At 38.7% G+C, this 20,940-nt stretch overlaps 1 protein-coding gene across 3 annotated transcripts in view; it reads left to right on the top strand.

Moving 5' to 3' along the window:
• The window catches only part of trim44 (tripartite motif containing 44), a 66,409-nt gene that overhangs the window by 10,350 nt on the left and 35,119 nt on the right, over positions 1–20,940 (top strand). For all 3 annotated transcript variants that reach the window (XM_033968411.2, XM_055222252.1, XM_033968412.2), the window contains exons 4-5: positions 4,335–4,631; positions 15,248–15,270. In XM_033968411.2, the coding sequence (XP_033824302.1) occupies positions 4,335–4,631; positions 15,248–15,270 (320 nt within the window). The remainder of the gene's footprint in view (positions 1–4,334; positions 4,632–15,247; positions 15,271–20,940) is intronic.

Genomic DNA, 20,940 nt, shown 5'->3' with positions numbered 1-20,940 from the left:
CCTCTTTGATACTTGTTTATAACCCTGTTCTATTTTGGTGCACGGTGGCTCTTTGGGTGTGGATGTTAAATGTGTTTTTACTGATGCTATCTCATTCCCAGGAGTTTCCATCTGCATTTTTTTCATCGGCTTTAACGAGACACACAACCTTCTTTGTACCCGGGCACGAAGTTAGCTACGACGTGATGTTAATTCTGTTTGAATGTCCTGCTGCCCTGTAATGAAGTGGAGTGTGAGGACAGCAGCTATTTTTAGGCACTCACTGATCACTGTTATTTACCACAAACAAAACCTCCAGCATTGCCCGTTTAGAACAAATTCAAAAGGGTTCTGTAGTTGTTTAAGTAAAGTCATGAGAAGTTCCGCTTGAATAGAACAATGGCTCACGTGCGATACTTTTGTCCTCTGAACTTTGGTGTAGCTTTTGTTCTACTTGCATTACCATGAGTCTGGAGCTGCAAAGGAAAGGAAAACTTCAGCACAACAAAGCAAGTCATACTTCCACTGAGTCACGCAGAAAAAGATGGTCTCTGCAGCTCTGTGGTGTCTGGAGATAAAGAAAAAAATCACCGTTTCTAAAGCTTTAATCCACCAGACCAAAAGAATCATTTAAAATATATATTTCAAGTCCAAAAATACTGCCCATCGTTCAGTCTCCAGACTCATTTAGACTATTGAATACGCAAAACTGTATATACCACGTTTAACCTTATTTATCACTGTTAATGTGAATAGTATAGTTCACATTGTATCGTAATCAAACATTAACCCTTTTCCACTCAATATAGATTATTATTTTCCTTTCCTTTGGCATTGAACAGACATATATGTTTGTCTGGTTTACATTTGTCAGCCTTTCTAATCCTGATGCTAACGTCTATAAGCCCAATTTTTACAGATGTATTGATTTTGAATACCCTGGAAACATCTCAACTAAACTTGAAAACACAATTAATGAATTAAAATACAAATGAGTCGTCCTATTGTCCTGTGTGATGTCCTAGTACTCCTACAATCTGGTCTGAAGTGCCCTTGTAGCTGAGCAGAGCTGTCTCTCCTGAGGCCTCATTCTGCAGCCACAGCTCACAGCAATGCAAATGAAGATTAGCACGCATCACTGCTCTCTCCCTGCAGCACGAGAAGTCCTGTCACTGCACTGTCCTGGGCCAGAGGGCTCCTATACTGCATGGACCTCACACTAAATAATCTATAGGATCATGGCTGACAACTGCTACCAAGTAAGGGGAGGCATACTGAGGGTATGCAAGGACACGAGGCGTATAGTTGTGGTTTGTAAGCAGGGGTGGGTCTGGGAGCCAAAATGTGTTCTCAAGTAAGAGTAGCTTTAAAATATTACTCAAGTAGAAGTATAAAGTCGTCAAGTTAAAGTAAGTACCGTAACAGTAAAAAAATCATTACAACTTGAGCATTGAGTAACGGGTGTAAGAAGAGCAATAGTTCAAATCAGAACATTTACTTAAGTAATGTTTGGCTTGAAGTAACAATACTCTTAAGTACAAGTAAAAGTATGATCTTGAAAATCTACTCTGAAAAGTACAATTTCTTTATAAAATTCATCAAGTAGTAACTAAGTAAGTAAGTAATTTTACTACCCACCTTTGCTGGTAAGACATTTTTTGTTTAGCGTAGTTTGGCTACAAGAGGGTGGGAGTAAACACAGCAGTCTGTTGATTAGAGAGGAGAGAATGCATGAAAATTATAGGCAAAAGAAACATTTTTTATTTTATTTTTTCAAATAGAGTGGGCATTGTTATATAAACGGTCATATTTCAACAACAAAACATTATAAATGTGGTGAAAGCTACTTGTAGTCTGAATCTTTGAAAGTTTGCGTGAGTCTCACTAAAACATTACACTGGTCATTTTCATTGAAATGATTTGTGAAACAGTTTGTTACTGAAATCCGTCGCAGGGCATTTGAAACAAACAGCTTTGTGATATAAATGTTCTACAATGGCTTTCAATGACAAACAGCTTTCTGTAGACTATCAGCGTCCCATTAAGTCAGTTTTTCCAAAGTAATAAACATGGGGAATGCAATCTATTCTTTAGTTTCAATAGAATGGGATACTGAGACATTTATCAATCTATCGATTTATATAAATAATGTCATTCAAACATACACATTAAAATCACTCAAATCACCTAAGACCACACACCCAGGCAATGCTCTCTCTCTTCAGATTTGAAACCTTCTGTTTTACGCGGTCAATTTCTATTTTGAAATTGGTTTTCAGTGTTGTTTCTGAGCACACAAACATGGCAGGTATAACACTCTTAATCTGTCAAACCTGCGATAATTTACAGCCCTACACAAAAGATAAAATGCAGTTTTTATGGTTCCCACTAGACAATAGTAGACTATGCATGTATTGTTATCTATAACAGGTGTAGTCCGCTGTTCTCTGTTCATCACAAATCCATTCAGACAATTTAATTTACTTTAGCAACAAGAGGGACGTCTCAGCAACCCAACGGCATGTTAAGTAACCATTCCTGTCTTATTTGAATTGAATGATGTGCATGCTGTCTGCACTCATACAATGAAAGTGAATTAAAAAGTATGTCACTTCCCAGGCTTCGTTTAATGGGCAATTTGGAGAATCTGATTGCATGAGAAGAAATGGGAATGGAACTGGAAGGGCCCTGGGCTAGAGAGCCATGATTCTCTGCTCCATCAGATGAAAACAGGAAGCAAACATAACAAGAGTCGATTTATGATAGATACGGTTTCTCAAAGATATAATGTTTCAGAAACTTTGTGGTGTTTTTAGCCCAACATTTACAATATCATGCCTGACAGAAAAAGTCATACAAGACAAGTAAGGCTGGGTGATATAGTAAAAATAAAATTAAATAAATACATGAATAAATGAATGAATGAATAAATAAATACAATAATAATAATAATAATTATTATTATTATTTTTTTTTTCCATTTTATTATCAAAAATTTTAAAAATTTTAAAAATTTAAAAACAAAATAGCTATTATTATTAGTACTATTTCTTTAATGTGCCATTAAACATGAACAATAGTCTTATTTGTTTCTCCAAAGTCTGAACTCTGCTCCAAACCACTTTTTTTAGGAGAATTAGCAGTAGTTTAAAAAGATCCTAGCTGATTCCTGAGGTTTTGACATAACTGAATGTTGATCTCGATTCAAATTGTCCAGCCCTATTTTCAAAAGTATCACATTTTTCAAGTACAAAGTTGAAATAGGGCCCGTCTGTGGATATAGTACAAACTGTTCAATTTATTTGCTGTAGGTGTCTTAGCAGAGTGCAGAGTCTTAGGGGAAGAGGGAATGGATTAAAAGACCTGTACATTTGGAGGAGCGGTGCAGTGCTTGAAAGCAGAGCAGATGGTGTAAGGATCCTCTGAGGTGTGTGTCTGCAGATGGGATGGATGCTGCCTGGTGCAGTTAGTCAGCTCTTGCCTGAGTCCATCAGGTTTGCTCAGAATGATGATGTGAACACTAAACAAAAGTAGTGTCTGGAGTCATATTAGTTCAATGGATTACTTTCTTTTTTCTTCTCTGAGTTCAGGTACTGTTTAAATAATTGAAACATTCATCAATATCTCTTACCTCCCCTAAACTGATTCCCACTATAAAAATATACCTTTTTATGCTGTAATTTTTCTGGTGAAGGTTTTTCCATTTGCTTGTCTCTGTGGATATGTTATTGCTTTGCCTGTAATGTTTCACCATATGGCATTTTCTTGCATTTATTCAGTTACAGTTTTGCAAAAATATACATTGAGAAACATCCATTCTTACTGTGAGTTTAACTTAGCTCTGTGGCATCACCTGTTTGTCTCCAAGGTGATAGATACTTTTAAAGCCATACTGTAGAATTTCAAGGCAATGAATCAATACTTACAAAATACAGCCCTTGTTTGATAAGTATAGAAGTACATGCAGCATGTGTTTCAATCTTGAAAACAGGTCTATATTGGGCCACAATAAAAGAAAAAAAAAAATGATTTGTGTACAGTTTTGAAACAATGTGTTGTGGAATTTCTATAAGCAAAGAACTAAAGAATGAACACTTGTGTTGAATCAAAAAGTCTGATTTATTAACGCAATTGTGCACATAATTATATAGAGCTACTTGTCCATGACAGAGTGTCTCAATGTCAGTACATTCAGCATATTTATACCACACAGATAATAATTACATGACCCGTTAAAGGAGCACAAGGCCAAAACACATCTTGGGACATTAGATGAACGTATACGCTTTTGAAATGTGCTCGAAAGGAAACTGGTGCAGATGGAGTAGTACATCTCTTCCTCTGTCTGTTTGTAGATGACCACAGAGGAGCTGGAGGACTTTGTGAACGGCGAGTTTGACGAGCTGCGGCGTTTGGTGCGTCTGGAAGAGCGAAGGACGCTGCACCTGGTGGACCTGAAAGAAGCCTTCCTCACAGCCACAGCGGCCGAAAAGATGGCCGAGATCCACATGCAGACGGAACGACTGCAGGAGGAGATGGACAGTATCACCGAGCAGCTGAATCTCCTGGAGCAGGCCGATAAGGACTCCCTGGGCCCTGCTCTCATGAGACAGGCCGCCATGGCGGAGGCGCGCCCCTTGCTCAGACTACAGGTAAGAACAGCAGCGTAAATATGGTAGTTAAACCACTCCTGTCTTGTTTGAATTGAATGATGGGCAAAGGAAGTGAATTATAAAATGTGTTACTTCCGGGGCTTGGTTTAATGGGCAATTAGGAGAATCTAATCACATGAGAAGTAATGGAAAATACACAATAACATTTGACGGTCCCTGGGGTAGAGATTCATGACTGTCTGGCTCACCGGAAGAATGGGCTCAATGATATAATGAGATCTATTTGATGGCAGGGATAAGAACGAAATGCCTGCTTTAATTTGAAAATTTTTGTCTAAAAGAATAACAATGACACTAGGGGTGTAGCAGTGCATTGCGATTCCGAAATATGACGAAATGCATTGTGTAAGAGCTAAGATGTGTAATTAAATTTGTTTAGATTATAAAACTTCATTCTATTTCTTTAATGTTATGCGGCACCGTCAAAAATGTCACTTTCCTTTGCTTGACCCTTACCTTTCGCCACTGCTGTTGTCATCAAGAAACCGTGCCAAAGAAATAACTACTAGAATATGCGAGTTTATTGCCAAAGTCCAGTCTCTCCCTCTGCTTCTGTGTGTGCGGTGCCATCTACCCCCGCCCGCTCTCTCGCTCTGATCCAGCCGCAGCTCCTCACCTTCTTTCCACTCTTTTTCTTCTCTTGTGCTTCTCATTATTATAATCTAAGTTTCGGAAAGTAAACAACAATTTTCACACAGTTTATGGGTGAGAAAAATAGTTGTCACCCATAAACAGCACGTGTTCCTGTCGATAACGGTAACGCGCACATGCTTTTATGCTTAATATATTGTGCAAACTCTTTCCAAACTTTAAATATGGATCTCTCCAACACAAAATAATTACTGCAGTGATGCTGACACCCTGCTCTTTATACCTGAAGTCCACCCAGTTAAAATAATTACATGACATTGTTTTTTATTTTGAGTATCCTGGCGAATTGTGATGAATCGATTCGTAGGTCCTGATCAAACAGAATCCTGACATTTCTGAATCATTATACTCCTAAATAACATCTTCTCGTAAAATCTGTATTTCTTTGGATCTCGCTCCATAACCTCTAAACTCAAATCCACCTGTTCAGGAAAACTTTTTGTGTGTCAATACAAATTTTATTATGTGTTGAACAGTGTCCTTCACTATCAGTATACAGGTATTTTTTTGTATTTTGTGCTATGAGGGCTATGAACTACTTTGATTTTTCATCTCATAATCATCTCACACGCTGCTGATGTACAGGTATACGCCTTTCTTATCCTTGTGTTTGAAAACCCAAAATATGACTTGAAGATTAAAATGGCCCCCACATGTCTGGGGTGTCCTGCCGTTTCATAAAATGATAATAAAATCCAGAGCGTGCCTGCTTTCGACAGCATGTTGCAACATCATGTGAAGAACATTTTGATGTTTTGTTACCTCAAAGCTTAAAGCTTCTTTTCACACAGAGACTTTCTTCTTTTATGTGAAGAAGCCACGAAAACAACCCAGAGACAAAATAGTTTTCAGATTTTGAAGTGTTTTGAAAAGTTTTCCTCATTATTTGAAATGTGAAAGATTGAAAACACATACATGAAAAGGGAAACCAAAAAACTTACTTTCACATTCCTAGCTATTGTTTTAGATTATTTTAAGATATGTGTAAAACGCTGTGTGTAAACTTCTCTATGTGTAAACCTCTCTGTGTGTAAACCTCTCTGTGTGTAAACCTCTGTGTGTAAACCTCTGTGTGTAAACCTCTGTGTGTTTTAACCTCTCTATGTGTAAACGTCTGTGTGTTTTAACCTCTCTGTGTGTAAATCTCTCTGTACGTAAACCTCTCTATGTGTAAACCTCTCTATGTGCAAACCTCTGTGTACAAAACCTCTGTGTGTAAACCTCTCTGTGTGTAAACTTCTGTGTGTAAATCTCTCTGTGTGTAAACCTCTTCAATTTATAACCAAAGTAAAATGAAATGCAAATTGTGTTTTAAACCTTTTAGCAATTGTCACCAGTGCTAGAAGATGGTCAAAGAAACATTCAAATTCATCACCTGGACAAAAACTTGTTGGCGTGAAGACGTTTCTCTGCTCATCGAAGCCTCTTTTTTAGTTCTGGTCAGATTCAGTGTATTTAGCTCCTCCCTTCAGACAGATATAAGGCAGTGTCCAACAGTAATCCAACCAGAACTGAAGAAGCGACTTGGATGAGCAGAGAAACATCTTCACTCTTACAACTTTTTATCCAGTTGACAGATTTGATTTTTTCTTTTACTATGGATCACAACAGAGGGATTATACAGAAGTACTAGAAGATCTTCGTGTTGACAGATAACCTTGCATTGAACCTGAATTTGCTTTTTTGATTTTTTTTCCCCCTGGTATCTCTTTGCAGTCTATGCCCTTTTTAGCAAAACAACAATTTTGCAAAGACAGATCAACTACTTTAGGACTAAATTCCAACCTACAGCATAAATCACACCTAAATACTAAAATGATAGCTAATTTATGCGTGTCTGTTTAATCTTAACACATTTTTCCTTTGAGACGTTATTCCTTTATCTAATAATATAATAGTTGCATTTATAAAAGTCACAAGACACCGCACAAGGCTGACACACTAAATTATACCGTCACATTAAGTCGTTAGCTCTGTTAACTGCTCAGCAAAGCAAAAGAAAAAAAACAAAAAATTCACTATCAGGGTCAATTGCTAATTAATCCAAACATTAAGCTAAGAGCCAGGGTTCGCAATTGAAAAAGCAAGGGCTATTGCTTTCATCAATAAACAATTAAATGGTACAATTGGCCAGCTGGAACGAAGCTAATCACTGTGTGCAGTGTTGTGCCAGCTTGCTATAGTTACTTTGATAAGCATTGCATTATCAAAGAGCACTGCAAACTGGCTGCGTGTTGACTTCGGTGGGAAAATTGCAACCGTGCCCCTCCTTTTAGAATGTCTCCCTATGTACAGCTTAGTAATGAATAAATGAAAAAGATGCGCTGTATTTACTGAGATTTAGTCCGCAGCAGCGAGGTACCATTATCTGCTCCCTGACAGTGAATACAGGCAGTTAGATGCAAATAGATCCCGTGCGTGAGGTTGTCATGATGTTCTCAGGCTACACAATATGCACACTGCAACTTGCTACAATTTAGGGTTTTTTGTTTTGTTTATTACTTAATATGTATATGTTAATTGCAATATTCCATGATAATATCGCATCGTATCCAAGTCCATATTCCTCCAGCTGTTGTAGTCCAGACAAAGCCTAGCTGAAGATCTGGAGATGGATCCCTGGACTTGGCTCTGTAGCGACCACTGCTTCTGCTGACACCTCGCTCCAGCAGCATTTACTGATGATTGTACATTGTCCATATAAATAAATTTACTTAAATGGCCTTACCAAATTATATTTTTAGGGTTTTGAATCACTTGAGCCCATGCATCAGTTGAGCAGAGGCCATTGAAACCAACACAACGCCATCTCGGGTTCACCTTCCAGATTGTATTATACTTCCAAAGGTCTATTGTATTTTATAAACGTGGACCGCATTGGCTCAGTTGAAAAAGTATCCGCCCAGGGACCTGAAGGTTTGCAGTTTGATCCCAACTCCGTCCAATGCATATCTGATGGGGTGTCCTTGGGCGAGGTCCTTAACCTGCCTCGCTTCCAGTGTGTTTGCGAATGTGTGTGTTAATACGGGTGAGCGATTCCTTGCTATGAAGCTCTTCGAGTCAGAGGAGGTGTGAAAGTTTTATATAAACTGAGAACATTTGTCACTTACCATATTGATCTTATCAGAGAATGAAATGTGCCAGTCAAGTCTAATCTGAAGGCTGAAACTTGTCAAAGGGGTGCATGTTGTAAAGAAAAGTTTCAGTCCATTAACACTTTAATCCTGACTTGAGGCCACACTCTCGCTTGAATTATTGAACCAGATTAAACGGATTGGATTGATGTACACCTCCAGCTTTCCTTTAAGAGAAGAACCGCAGTTAAAACCCGTGTAACGCTGATGCTTTTAGTCTCACTTACTCCTCAGTACAAAAGTTCACCGCAAAGTCTCTCCTAAGACCCCAATGCGCACATGTATTTTATAACTGACAAATAAATCCAGTGTGACCCAGGTTCCATTAAAGTCTTAACCGAAAGTCGATGGTGACTCCGTTCTTTTTTCTTCCCACGTTTTACTTATTGCAAGTGTAACCAACACTGTAGCTGACAGCGTTATTTGTCGAAATGCTGTTAAGGGAGAAGCCTGTCCTAGGAGTAAAGAACCAACTTGTAGAGAAATACGCCTTTTCTATTAACCAGAATCCCAGGGGCGCCCACAACACTTCTTCGTCCATCTCAACTCAACATTTCTGGGGGCAATTTTGTATAAGAGCCCCTAGCACCTCATGGATCTGGAGAATGACTGACTGCGATTAATTCTTCCCCTGTGCGCTCTCTGTCTCGGCAGATGGCACATTGAACCCCTCTCACTCCCTCACCACTTTACCGCTAAACTGTAGCAAGTACTCAATCTTGATGAATAGCTTTGTTTTAAATGTCAGAATGACTAATTTGTCTTCGAATCGTCAAAGATGATGTATCAAGACAGGCAGAAAGGACAGTTAGACCTCTACAGAACTTGGGCTTGTTAAAAGTTCTACATTGAGGAGTGAATCACTACTGATATTTAACTTCTACTTATGAGTACAATTGTGATAAGATTGTGTTAGTTTGGGAAAGGTCAGTCGTGGAATGTAACAAAAAAAAAGTATTAAAGTAATGTACGTAAGTTGAATATTTAGGCATCTGTACTTTACTCAATTTGTGGCAGTGCAATGAGAACAGCTGGGCCAATTCTCTACATGACACAGAAACACCAGCACAGGAGTAACACTTGACACAACACTTCAGGAAGAGTGGCTCTGTTTGTACTACAACGAAAAGTGCGAGGTATCCACAGACAAAGAGACAGTGGACATGACATTTCCTGCATGAAAAGTACAACAATAATGGTATTAGAATTATATGACAGGCACACATGTAACTTTTCTGGAGGAGGGTCCACCACCTGCTTGTCTCCATGGTGATGTTACTGCTTCGCCTGCGTCAGAAAACTTACATGGTGCATCTTTAAAAAGGGATATTTCAAAGCAGTTTCATATAATAACAGCAGCAGTGATTACAAACTGATGAGACAGTGTTTCCACAGTGAGCTTATGTTTTAAAAGAAGCACACTGTGACTAAATCCAATTGTAAAACTTTATTGATCACAAAGGTGGAAGAAAGAGCCTGGTGCATTGCTATGTACCACTTGGGGGTGAGAACGGACCAACTGTGCTGCGGTAGTAACACCCTACTTTGTAAAACAGGTACTTTGAAAAGGTACATCTTTCCCGGCGGTGGAAGAAAAACTTGATTTTGTTGCTTAATTAAAAGTAAAAGTACAAATACTAAAAATCTACTTAAGTAAATGTATTAAAGTACCTGTTTAAAAATGCACTTAAAGAATAAAAAATAAAAATAAAAATTCTAACGTTTTATATTTGTATATTTTTGTTTGCTCAAATTATGAATGTGTTAAAAATAGAACCCTCAACCTTTTCAGCATGTCTCAAACAATAATGAAAAATACTTTTACTTTTCAACCCTGTGGAGTAGAAAGTGTACATGTAGATAGATACCTGCTCTCAAATGTAGTGAAGTAAAAGTAAGAATTATCCCTTGTACAAAGTAATTCAAATTAGTGCTTTACAGAATAAGAAAGAAATTACAATCACAATACAAATAAAAAATGTAAATAATCATCATAAAACTAACATTAAAGGCAAGGCAAGTTTATTTGTATAGCACAATTCGTACACAAGTTAAATCAAAGTGCTTTACAGAATAAGAAAGACATTAAAATCACACAAATCAAAACATAAATAATCACAAATAATCATCATAAAATTAACATTAAAAGAGAAGAGTGCAGAATAAAAACCTTTCAGTCGTATGCACAGCTAAACAGAACTGTTTTGAGCCTGGATTTAAACATTGTCAAAGTAGAGGCCTGTCTCACATCTTCAGGAAGACTGTTCCAGGTTTTAGCTGCATAAAACCTAAATGCTGATTCCTCATGTTTAGTCCTGACTCTGGGCACCAGCAGGAGGCCGATCCCTGAAGTCCTCAGTGTGCGAGATGGTTCATATGGCACTAACATGTCGGAGATGTACTTTCCACCTAGGCCATGGAGAGACTTATACACAAGTACACAGTGTTCTGGATGTACTGCAGCTGTGTTAATGCTCGTTTGGAGAGGCCAGTGAGCAGGACGTTACAGCAGTGTGACCTACTGGAGCCAAATGCATGGATAAGTCTAAGTCTGGCTTTGACAGTTTACCTTTGATTTTTGCAATGTTCTTTAGGTGGTAAAAAGCTGCAGATGTTATTGATTTGATGTGGCTGTTAAAGTTCAAGTCTGAGTCCATTATTACCCCTAAATTTCTAGCCTGAGTTGAAGGTTTCAGAGAGAGAGACTGGAGGTGACTGCTGACACTTTCTCTATGTTAAAAGAGAAGAGTGCAGAGATGTTTGAAATCACTACACATAAGACCTCAAAATCTACATCAAATACTTTTACGAGTAGATTTTCAAACGGGTTCTTTCATACTTTTTTTTTTTTTTTTGATTTTTTTCATTTGATACTTTTACTTTTACATGAGTATTTTTTGCTCCAGTATGTGTCCTTTCGCTTAAGTAACAAAATGGAGTTTTTCTTCCACCACTGGGAAAGATGTACTTTTTTCAAATTACCTTTTTGAGTCTGTTTGACTTTTAAATAGAGCTCGGGTGTTGCTACCGCAGCACAGTTGGTCCGTTCTCACCCCCAAGTGGTACATAGCAATGCACCAGGCTCTTTCTTCCACCTTTGTGATCAATAAAGTTTTACAATTGGATTTAGTCACAGTGTGCTTCTTTTAAAACATAAGCTCACTGTGGAAACACCGTCTCATCAGTTTGTAATCACTGCTGCTGTTATTATATGAAACTGCTTTGAAATATCCCTTTTTAAAGATGCACCATGTAAGTTTTCTGAGGCAGGCGAAGCAATAACATCACCATGGAGACAAGCAGGTGGTGGACTCTTCTCGAGAAAAGTTACATATACACTAATATACATCTAATACTATTATTGTTGTACTTCTCATGCAGGAAAAGTCATGTCCACTGTCACTTTGTCTGTGGATACATTGCACTTTTCATTCTATTACTTTTTGGACCAAACAGAGCCAATCTTCCTAAAGTGTCGTGTCACATGTTACTCCTGTGCTTCGATCCTTGTTCCAGTGTCTACGTGCAGTGTAGAGAATTGGCCCAACCGTTGTGCCGCCACAAATTCAATTCCCACTCAAAACATGACAAGGGTCGCTTTAAGAAAGAATTGATTTAGTCCTGTTGGTTGTACTTGATGTGCTGAGAACTCACTCAAACTGGCCACTTTCCTCTGCGTGTGTTTGTCCAGCTCTTTTTGTCCTGACACCCACTGAAGATCTTTATTGTTTATCGACTGTAGCTCAGTTGGTAGAGTGTTTGTCCACTGATGCGAAGGTTGGCGGTTCTATTCCTCCTCTCAACATAAACATCTTTCATTGAGCGGTCATTGGTGTTGTGTTCTTAGGCGAGGGACACTTAACCCACCTTTCCCCGAGCGTCTGCGTACTCTGGTGTATGAATGTGTGTGTGAATGGATGAGTGGTTCCTTGATGTAAAGTGCTTTGAGTGTCTTGAAGGTGGAGAAGCGCTGAATAAAAATGTGACCACTTATCATCGACAGGATCTGGACCAACCTTCTCCTGGACTAATCTAAAATGGCACTTGTACATATTTCTCTCTTTGGATCCAGTTGCTTTTGGTCAAAAGAATTTATGTGTGCAAAGTGTTCACACAAGGAATTCAATTATTGGAATGTGTTTACCAAGGACGAAACATAAAACATTTTTATTACACTGTACGAGTTTTAAAATATACTGAAATGCAATCATACCAATACCATCTACAGATATAAAGGTAAAAGGAGCTGTTAACTTGAAAACTACCACTACGTGACATCACAAGGTGGAACAGAGCATTTTGAGCTTTGTAGATCTAGACAGACTAATAAACCAGGATTACTCAAGCTATGTAAATGAAACAAAACACAGCTTCAGGTATGTTTTAGACGAGGTAAACACATTATAACACGGCTTAAACCTCACAAGAATCCATTCTGTGTAATATAGGACCTTTAATAAAGTTTTCGACCCTCAGGATTAGGTTTATTCCTGCAGTGCTCTTGTGGTAATTGCAATTATACCAAAGTTCTACAGTTCAGCACCTTTAGCCACATAAGCTGTTTATTTTTGAGAGAGGCTGCTGTTGAAATCTAATGGAAATAATGTACACTACCGAGACCTGTTAGTTCCCGCTTGTAATACAATCGAACCGCAGTACATATTAAAGAGTGTTTTACAACGAACTGGACACTGTTTATGGTCTATGCAGATTTACAAGTCTTAAAATAAACAACCCCACAGCATGCAGTGTTATAATGGAACAATGTAACATGCTTGTAGGCTATTTAAAAAACAGTGACGCCTGCACAATCTCGCCATCAGACCAGAGGGAAGCCATGTCCAATCCCTCCCAATGCTGTTGCTATGTCCCTTGGTAAGACCCTTCACCCATCTGTCAGAGTGATGTGGCTGGACAGAAAGGGCATCTGGCGTAAATGGAGCTAGTTCGCTCTGGAAACTTCTGATAAAAAAGGCTGAAAATAACACTACGCTAATAGAACGATTTCTGTTATCAAATGCCCATAATAGTCTGCTTGAATGTCCAATTGGTGAAAAAGTAGTGCACTCAAAATTTTCTACAATGCACCTTGAAAAGTAGTGGGCATTGATGGTCACTAGACAGGTCAATATAGCCCAGAATGCTTTGCAAGAGTTGGAAAAACAACAGGGGACAGAGACAGGTCTAACTGGACACAACACGACTAAATGAAGCAGATAGAAGCGCTGGTTTATCGAACTGTTGATCCTGATTATGAATAAAACACTCTTAAGTAAACCGTTGCTGTGTAAAGTTGCTTGTTTTAGCAGCTTACCTTAACTCAAGCTGTTAAAAGAGTGACAATTTCCACATAAATGTCAAAATATATTCCGTTTATGTGAGATCCAGTTAGAAAAAAACGTAAATACTCGTGTGCCAGTCCAAATTAACCATTATTTATGACAAAAATCAAGTTTTTATCAGAGTTTAGCAGACTTTTTTGCGGCCTGAAAGTAGTGAGCTCTGAATCGCTTCGTGAATGAGTGCACTACAGAATCCACTAAAGAATATGTAGTGAATGAGAGGTTAGGGACATTTGGTCATGGCCATTGTCATTAAAGTTTATTTTTACTGCAGTATTCCATTTGAAAAAAAAAAACAAATCAACTAAATAGTAATACCACAAATAATGTACGAGAGTGAAAGGTGGAATCGCTCTGATGCTATGGTTTGCAGTTTGTTTTCACCGATTAACTCCTAATTGAAGCAGAACACACACTTAAACTCAAGTCAAATCTCACCAGTCTACAAATATTTCAAAATCTATATTTGTTGTGACTCGCGGCTAATTAAATTATTTGATCTACGGCGCTGGTGCTTAGGCGTTCTCCACTTTGTGCTGTCTTCAATATGCCACTACTTATGATGTTAAAATCCCTTTCTACGCTTCTGCAGGCAAGTCCACAGCCTCAGCAAAATCCCCAGAGAAAGAATATATATATATGAATGTCTTTTGTGCTCAACGATTTGGGAGGAATATCTAATTATGGTTTTGCAATTAGAAATGCATTTTGTTTTAATTAGAGGATTCTGTTGAAAGGTCAATTTTTACAAAAAGGCTGAAATCTAAACTGACAAACTAATACAAGAATCATATTTCTGAATATGTTGGTACAGATTTGAACTTCAGGGTTAGCGGTTTTTGCTTTTTTTATGTCGAAAAATGATTTTGTTGTTTGTGGAAGAATGGTATGCTTCAGAAATTGCCTTTGCTAATTGCATCTGTTCAACTTGTGATTTCAGTTTGATTGTGATTAATCTTGCATCACGCTGAGCCATATTTTTCTTTGATGAAAAATGCTCCAGTTTCCAATATTTCCGTCACAACGCACCAAAGTTTTCTCAATCAGTGTTAAATGACATATGTTTAGTAAAAACTCTTTGCCAAAACAAAACAAGCAAAAACGCACAGCTATTGTCTATATGCAGAGCTATTCTATAGTCATTACATTCACACTCACAAAAATAAAGCCCATTATTTTGCTCATAAAACTCTTTAACGTTCCTGCCCATAACAATGCCCAGCTCCCCACATGTGACTAATGTTTGCAGCTCTCTGCTTGGGCCCTGACTGCTCCTTTTAAAGCTCATGAATATGCATGAGCACAACTGCTGGATGAAAGTATGAATTAATTGGTCTGATTTGGAGCCCCACCAGCTGTGGACTGGGGCTGTTATAAATGATGTTGTTTACCTTTTATTTGTCATCCGGCGCACCTGTTTGCCCGTTCTAAATATGCTTTTTCTCTCTCTCTTTCTGGTTGTTTGCAGAATGACGCAGAAGTCAGGCCAAGGTAAGAAAAATGTTCCTATTTTTGGTGTTGGTGTTGAAATGAATGTATTAATTGTGCTGTGAAGATGTACTGTACTTGGAGGTGGCTCGCTCGCAGTTATGGATGTTCCAAGTTAGAATTCAGCGTGGGGATTATTGTAATATTACAAATCATGACCAAAAAACTTCACAAATCATGTTTTTACACTAAAGCATAATCATTTCTATGCAAAGCAGCTCAATGAATCAAACCGTGTAATATAAAAACCTCAAAAAATGGCGTATATAGGAGTATAATAGTGTTAAAATTGCACTATGTAACTTTTCAGATGGATGGCCTGCTACGTTTGTCCTGAGAAATATTATTGTGGAATATACTGGAATGTTCCGTTGTATCTTTACTCATCTTTCTTCAGTTATATTTGTTTTGATCGCCAAATACACCTTGAAAACATGAATTCTTACTGTGAGCGGTGTTGCCTCTCCTCAGATTTGACCAGTAACGTTACCTGTTTGTCGCTACGGAGACAGTGAAATTAAATGCCATGCTGTGGAACTTGTTTATGGAGGCAAGCAGGTCGTTGACGCGCCACCATAAAAGTTGCATAGTGCACGTTTAGACAATCCAGTCCAATCCAAACTTACGATTTCCTTTTCTAAGTAGGTCTTATGTCCCGATATAGTCAGAGCTGCCCCACGTAATCCATCTTGGGTTGGATTTTGCCTTATACATCAACTAAATAAACTAGACCAATGGGTATTCTACCAAGATCCCCCTTATCGTATCCGTGGGTTTCACTTTTGGCTAGTTAAACAAGCTAACACTACGCGAGTCACCTGCCTTTTGTGCCTGTAAACCAACACAATTCTATTCCAGTCACGTCTGTGCCCAAGCCAGGCAATTAGTAGCTCTCATCTGTGCGCCCTCTACAATCAAAGGAGGTGACTATGCGGGCTAATATAAGGAAGCCCAGAGAAACGTGCGGGCAGGCTGTGTACGTGTTTTATTCTCTGTAATGTATCTCCTACAAGCCATTTTATCAAAACAGGGGTCAGCCTACTTTGATAGCTCCAATGTAAATTCACTGCTATCTCATATCGACTGTGAGATATGAGAAACTAGATGAGATACTGGTATTATTTTTCGTCTGCTACATGTTTTGTTTCTGTTCACATTCATTTTGTACAGGCGCCGGCTTGACGCGTTGGATGCATTTCATTATTTCTAAAGAGGCTGACCTGAAATTTTCATCAGATATTGGTAAAAGCTTTAGTAATCCACACTTGCAAAGAATTTAACCCACAGATGTTCAAATATAAGGCAGTGTGTAATGTGAAATTACTAAGTATCATAACATTACTGCAAATCATATTGATAGAAAAAAGAAAAGTGAAAAATATCTTAATTTCCTTGGCTGTGTGTTTGTGAGCAGCCCCACACCGTGATGTTCCCTGCTCCAAACTTAATTATAGGGATGATGTTATTGGGGTATTGTGCCGTGACTTTCACCTCCCACCGTGTTTATTTTTGGTCTCATTTGACGAGGATTAGCTTTAAAAAGATGTCTGATGTCGTATATGCTTTATATTTGAACCGTTATTCTTCTGTTGTGACCTTTTACTGATATATGATGTTGATATTGATATTTTAAAACCGATAGAACGACATCAAGAATCAAATTGAGATCTGCTTCTGCCACTTTTCTATTCAGTGCAACTCTTTGTCAAACACATGAGCTTTTTACCACCCACTCCTTCTAGTATTTTCAGCATTGTTAGCTCGAACCAATTGAGGCTTAGAATTCAGATAATTGGACAGTATTGTCAAATGTTCCTTTTTAAAATTCTGTATCAGCAAAAAAAAGAAAAAAGTTGGCATGGCACCGGACTATATTTTGAATTTGAAGTTAAAATGTACACATGCGGTTAGATTATAGATAAATGTATGACACAATGATCTGCTGCTATGTACCTTTTTATCATAATCGGGGTCAAGCCTTTTTCGATTGCTCCAATGCAAATTCACTGCTATCTGTTATCGACCGCGTTATGAGAAGGCAGATCAGACGCCGGTACTATTTTTCACTTGGTATGCCTGTTATTTTCGTAGCCTCTTCCTCCCTTTATCCCACAGACGGACAATCTGTAATGAATAGTCCTTTTCCAGCCCCACACTTATTGATCTGTTGACATATAAACGCCTCCTTCACCTGGAGCTAGCACACTCCTCACCGCACCGCCCGCTGTCTTCCACTGCTTTTAGCTATCTCTGCGGGCGTTTCTTCTCCGAGTGCCCCTTTCTTTTTTACACTTCTTGGAGAAAAGATTTTGCTTTTCTCTAATTCAAAATAAAGTCTTAATGCTAAAACACCCCAATTCAATTTCATAGACAGTGAGATTTGCTATTAGCCAAAGTCCCCTTCAGGTCGAACCGATTGAATTTGCGATTTGACTTGGTCTTGCTGTGAAAAATACTGTTTCTTTTGACACATAAAAAAAACCTAAAACTGTAAGTCATGACCGTGGGCGAGCTGAGATGTAATATGTTATTGATCAGTTAGCTTGTATTCTGACCTGCTTGTGGAACAGATGGCAACATGCCGGGAAGCTATGGTGTTGCGGAGCGAAGACTTTGCCCTTCTTGAAGGTTAACCCCATAAACACACACTCATATAATACTCTTCAGGTTCAGTGTGGTGTCTTACGTTAATGGCAGAACGGCTGTTAAGAGGGCATAGAAACGGCTAAGAATTACGACTGGAAAATCTATTTGAATCACTCACAAAATCACGTATCAAACATGCATTTCGTTTGGATGATGTTGTTATTATTTCAGGTCGGGACACACGCTTTGAATGTTTCTAGTTTTGATAGAAAGGTCCAACATTCAAAGACCGGCCATGAAAACTTAGAATCTTGAACCGACTCTCTGGTGGGAAATTCCATAATCCCACGGAATTACTACTATTGATGAAAGAACTCCTACATTCTCTTTCACTTCTAACCCCTGACTCTTTTGAGCGCATTTGAAAGAAATTGGCAAGTATCTTTCCCTTCCCCGTTGGATCGCCTCTGAAACATAACGTGACACTGGGCCCGCATATCGCCGCTATAAATTCACATCTATTTGTAAGACCAGGGACAGGATAAAGCAGCAATATGGCAACAATATCACCATAACCCCAGCTCACTCTATATTTGTGAATTGTCTTTTCCAACAATGGGGAATGCTTTATTTTGAAGGCGGGACAACAGCGAAAAGGCTGATAAGGTGAAGAAAAGCCTAAGCCCTTAGAACAAGATTTCTCCCAGATCAAGCCATAGTACAAGTGGATGTAGCGCGTTCGTTGCAGTGGGATCCAGACAGCAAATTGATTATGGAGCAGAAAGCCCTAATCCGCCGTCTGAGCTCCCAGTCGCGGGCATAGACGGAGCGCTCCCTCGGGAACCCCCATAACGCACCCCAATGCATCTTTTTTTGGTCCGTTCCATCAATGCCGCTCCCTGCCTTTTCCCGGGGATTTGAAACATAGGTATTCCATGACTGCCAAGGCTGATCGTTCCCTCTCAGAATACAAATGTCTTTTTACTCAGTCTCACAGCCTCTAATGTGATGCAAAACAGATTTCACTTTGGCTTTTTGGATTTTGGATCCTCTCCATGCTGTGTGCACCTGCTTGTTGACACAGATCTTTTTGCAGATGGAGCGGTAGATGTCCGTCAGCATGTTTTTAAATAGTTAATTTTTACTATAATGTAGAAGATATCTCTGTTTGGAATTCTGTAATTTTTAAGGAAAAGGAACTTAAAGGGCCTATATTACGCAAAATGGACTCTCGTGAGCTTTAATCCATGTTATAATGCTGTTACCTCGTCCAAAACATACCTGGAGATGTGTTTTGTTTCATCACACGTTTGAGTAACCCTTTAATATTAGTCTGTCTACATCACCAACACTCAAAATGCTCTGTTCCACCTTGTGATGTCATGAAGCAGTGGTTTTTAAGTTAACAGCTGCATTTTACCTTCAATTCAGTAGAGAATGACAAGGGAACATGTGTAGGGTTTAAAAACACAGTGGACCACTTCCTGTATTACCACGTGACATCACAAGGAGGACAGACTGTGTTTCCAGTTTGAGACAAGAACTATGTCTAAATATGAGGTGTTTTGTGTTTTCTTTCATTCACACACATTTAACACACACTCCCAGTATGTCTATGATGAGGAAACATTATAACATAGGTCAGAAAATAGCCTTTAAGTCTGTTTTGGGTTTATTTTTGTTGAAATATTTTAGCATTTACCCCTGTATCTCACATTATAATGCAGGAGTTTTAGGAGTTTTAGGTACCCTGGTTAGATTTGTAACATCCCATCTGGTGCAGCAGTCAGAAAATTGGCTTTGGAAATGACGTGTAAAATGTGTTTGCTAATTCACAAATTGACAGCTGGAAAAGCAGTTTTGTTCATCAGTTTTAAAGCGGCAGAATAGGAATGTTCATTTTGACATACAGATGGCCACAATAACCTTAAATGACTTTACTGAAATGCCAATACGGGTGTTGGCTCCGAGCTCGGATTTAGTCATAACCTCTTCGTCATCGCTTTGACGTTGAAGAAAAAGCATCTAAATCAAAGAAAGGCTTTTGTAAGTTGTAGCGAGTTTGTTTAAGATGAGCAATGGACCACTTTTGAGGAATAAATCACGCATTGTGCTGGCACCAAAAATAGAGGAGTGGATCGTATGCAGCCATCACTCAACACCCCCCCCTCCTGGTGCGCCTCTCTTCCTCTCCCTTTATCATGTATGCACGGCAGAAAACGCACGCACAATTGGAAAACAAGTAGAGAGGATTTTTCATTTCCCATCACATTTGCTGGTTTGTTTTGCGACACACTATTCACCAGGGATCATTACTGCCTAAAAGCGTAGACATGAGAATAGCTGCTTAGTACTGTTGCATGCCAAGTGAATAACCACACCATTACACCAAGGTGCTTAAAGCAAACCTGTTCTGCAAAATCAACTTTTCAGAGCTTTTAACCATGTTTTAATTGTTTCCCCTTCTCATTCACCCTCTTGAATGTTTAATCGCTTATTTTCAAGACGCCATTTTGCCGTTGAATCCCTGTTTTCACCACTACCGACTCCATCCACTGCTCTGGATTTACTTAGTTCTTCAACTTTATCTTCTTAACTAATGATACTTGGAGGATTTGGCAGCGTTGCGTAGTTATTTTGGTACAAATTAAGAAGAACTATCCTTAGGAGGGGCCAACAGCTTTACGGTTCTTTGTTACGATGACATTTAAAGCGACATTGGCTCCCATTGGGCGTCGCAGTTTTCTAACGTAGAAGTCAGCGGATTTGTTTTATCGTGTTTTTAAGTTTTATTAAGTCGTTTTAGATGAATATTGCAATTTAAAAAGTGCAAACTGGTCCATGGGTGTCATAGATTATAAGTATATTGTAGACACAAGCACAATAGGTCTGATGAAACTACAGGAAATGGTGTCAGGTGTATCCCAAGATTAATAGAGCTTTCCACGACTCTAACTCTCGAGCCACTTAGGTTGGTTGATCGAAAGAGCTTGAAAACAATATACTGGAATTTTGGCTTCGGAAAATCTGACCTGTAACTTTCCTTGTTGGCGTTTGTGTCCATGGAGATATAGCAGTTTTATGCCA

The sequence above is a fragment of the Periophthalmus magnuspinnatus genome, chromosome 6, assembly GCF_009829125.3.
Source record: "Periophthalmus magnuspinnatus isolate fPerMag1 chromosome 6, fPerMag1.2.pri, whole genome shotgun sequence".
NCBI lineage: Eukaryota > Metazoa > Chordata > Actinopteri > Gobiiformes > Gobiidae > Periophthalmus > Periophthalmus magnuspinnatus.
This window is presented reverse-complemented; position numbering and strand designations above follow the sequence as displayed.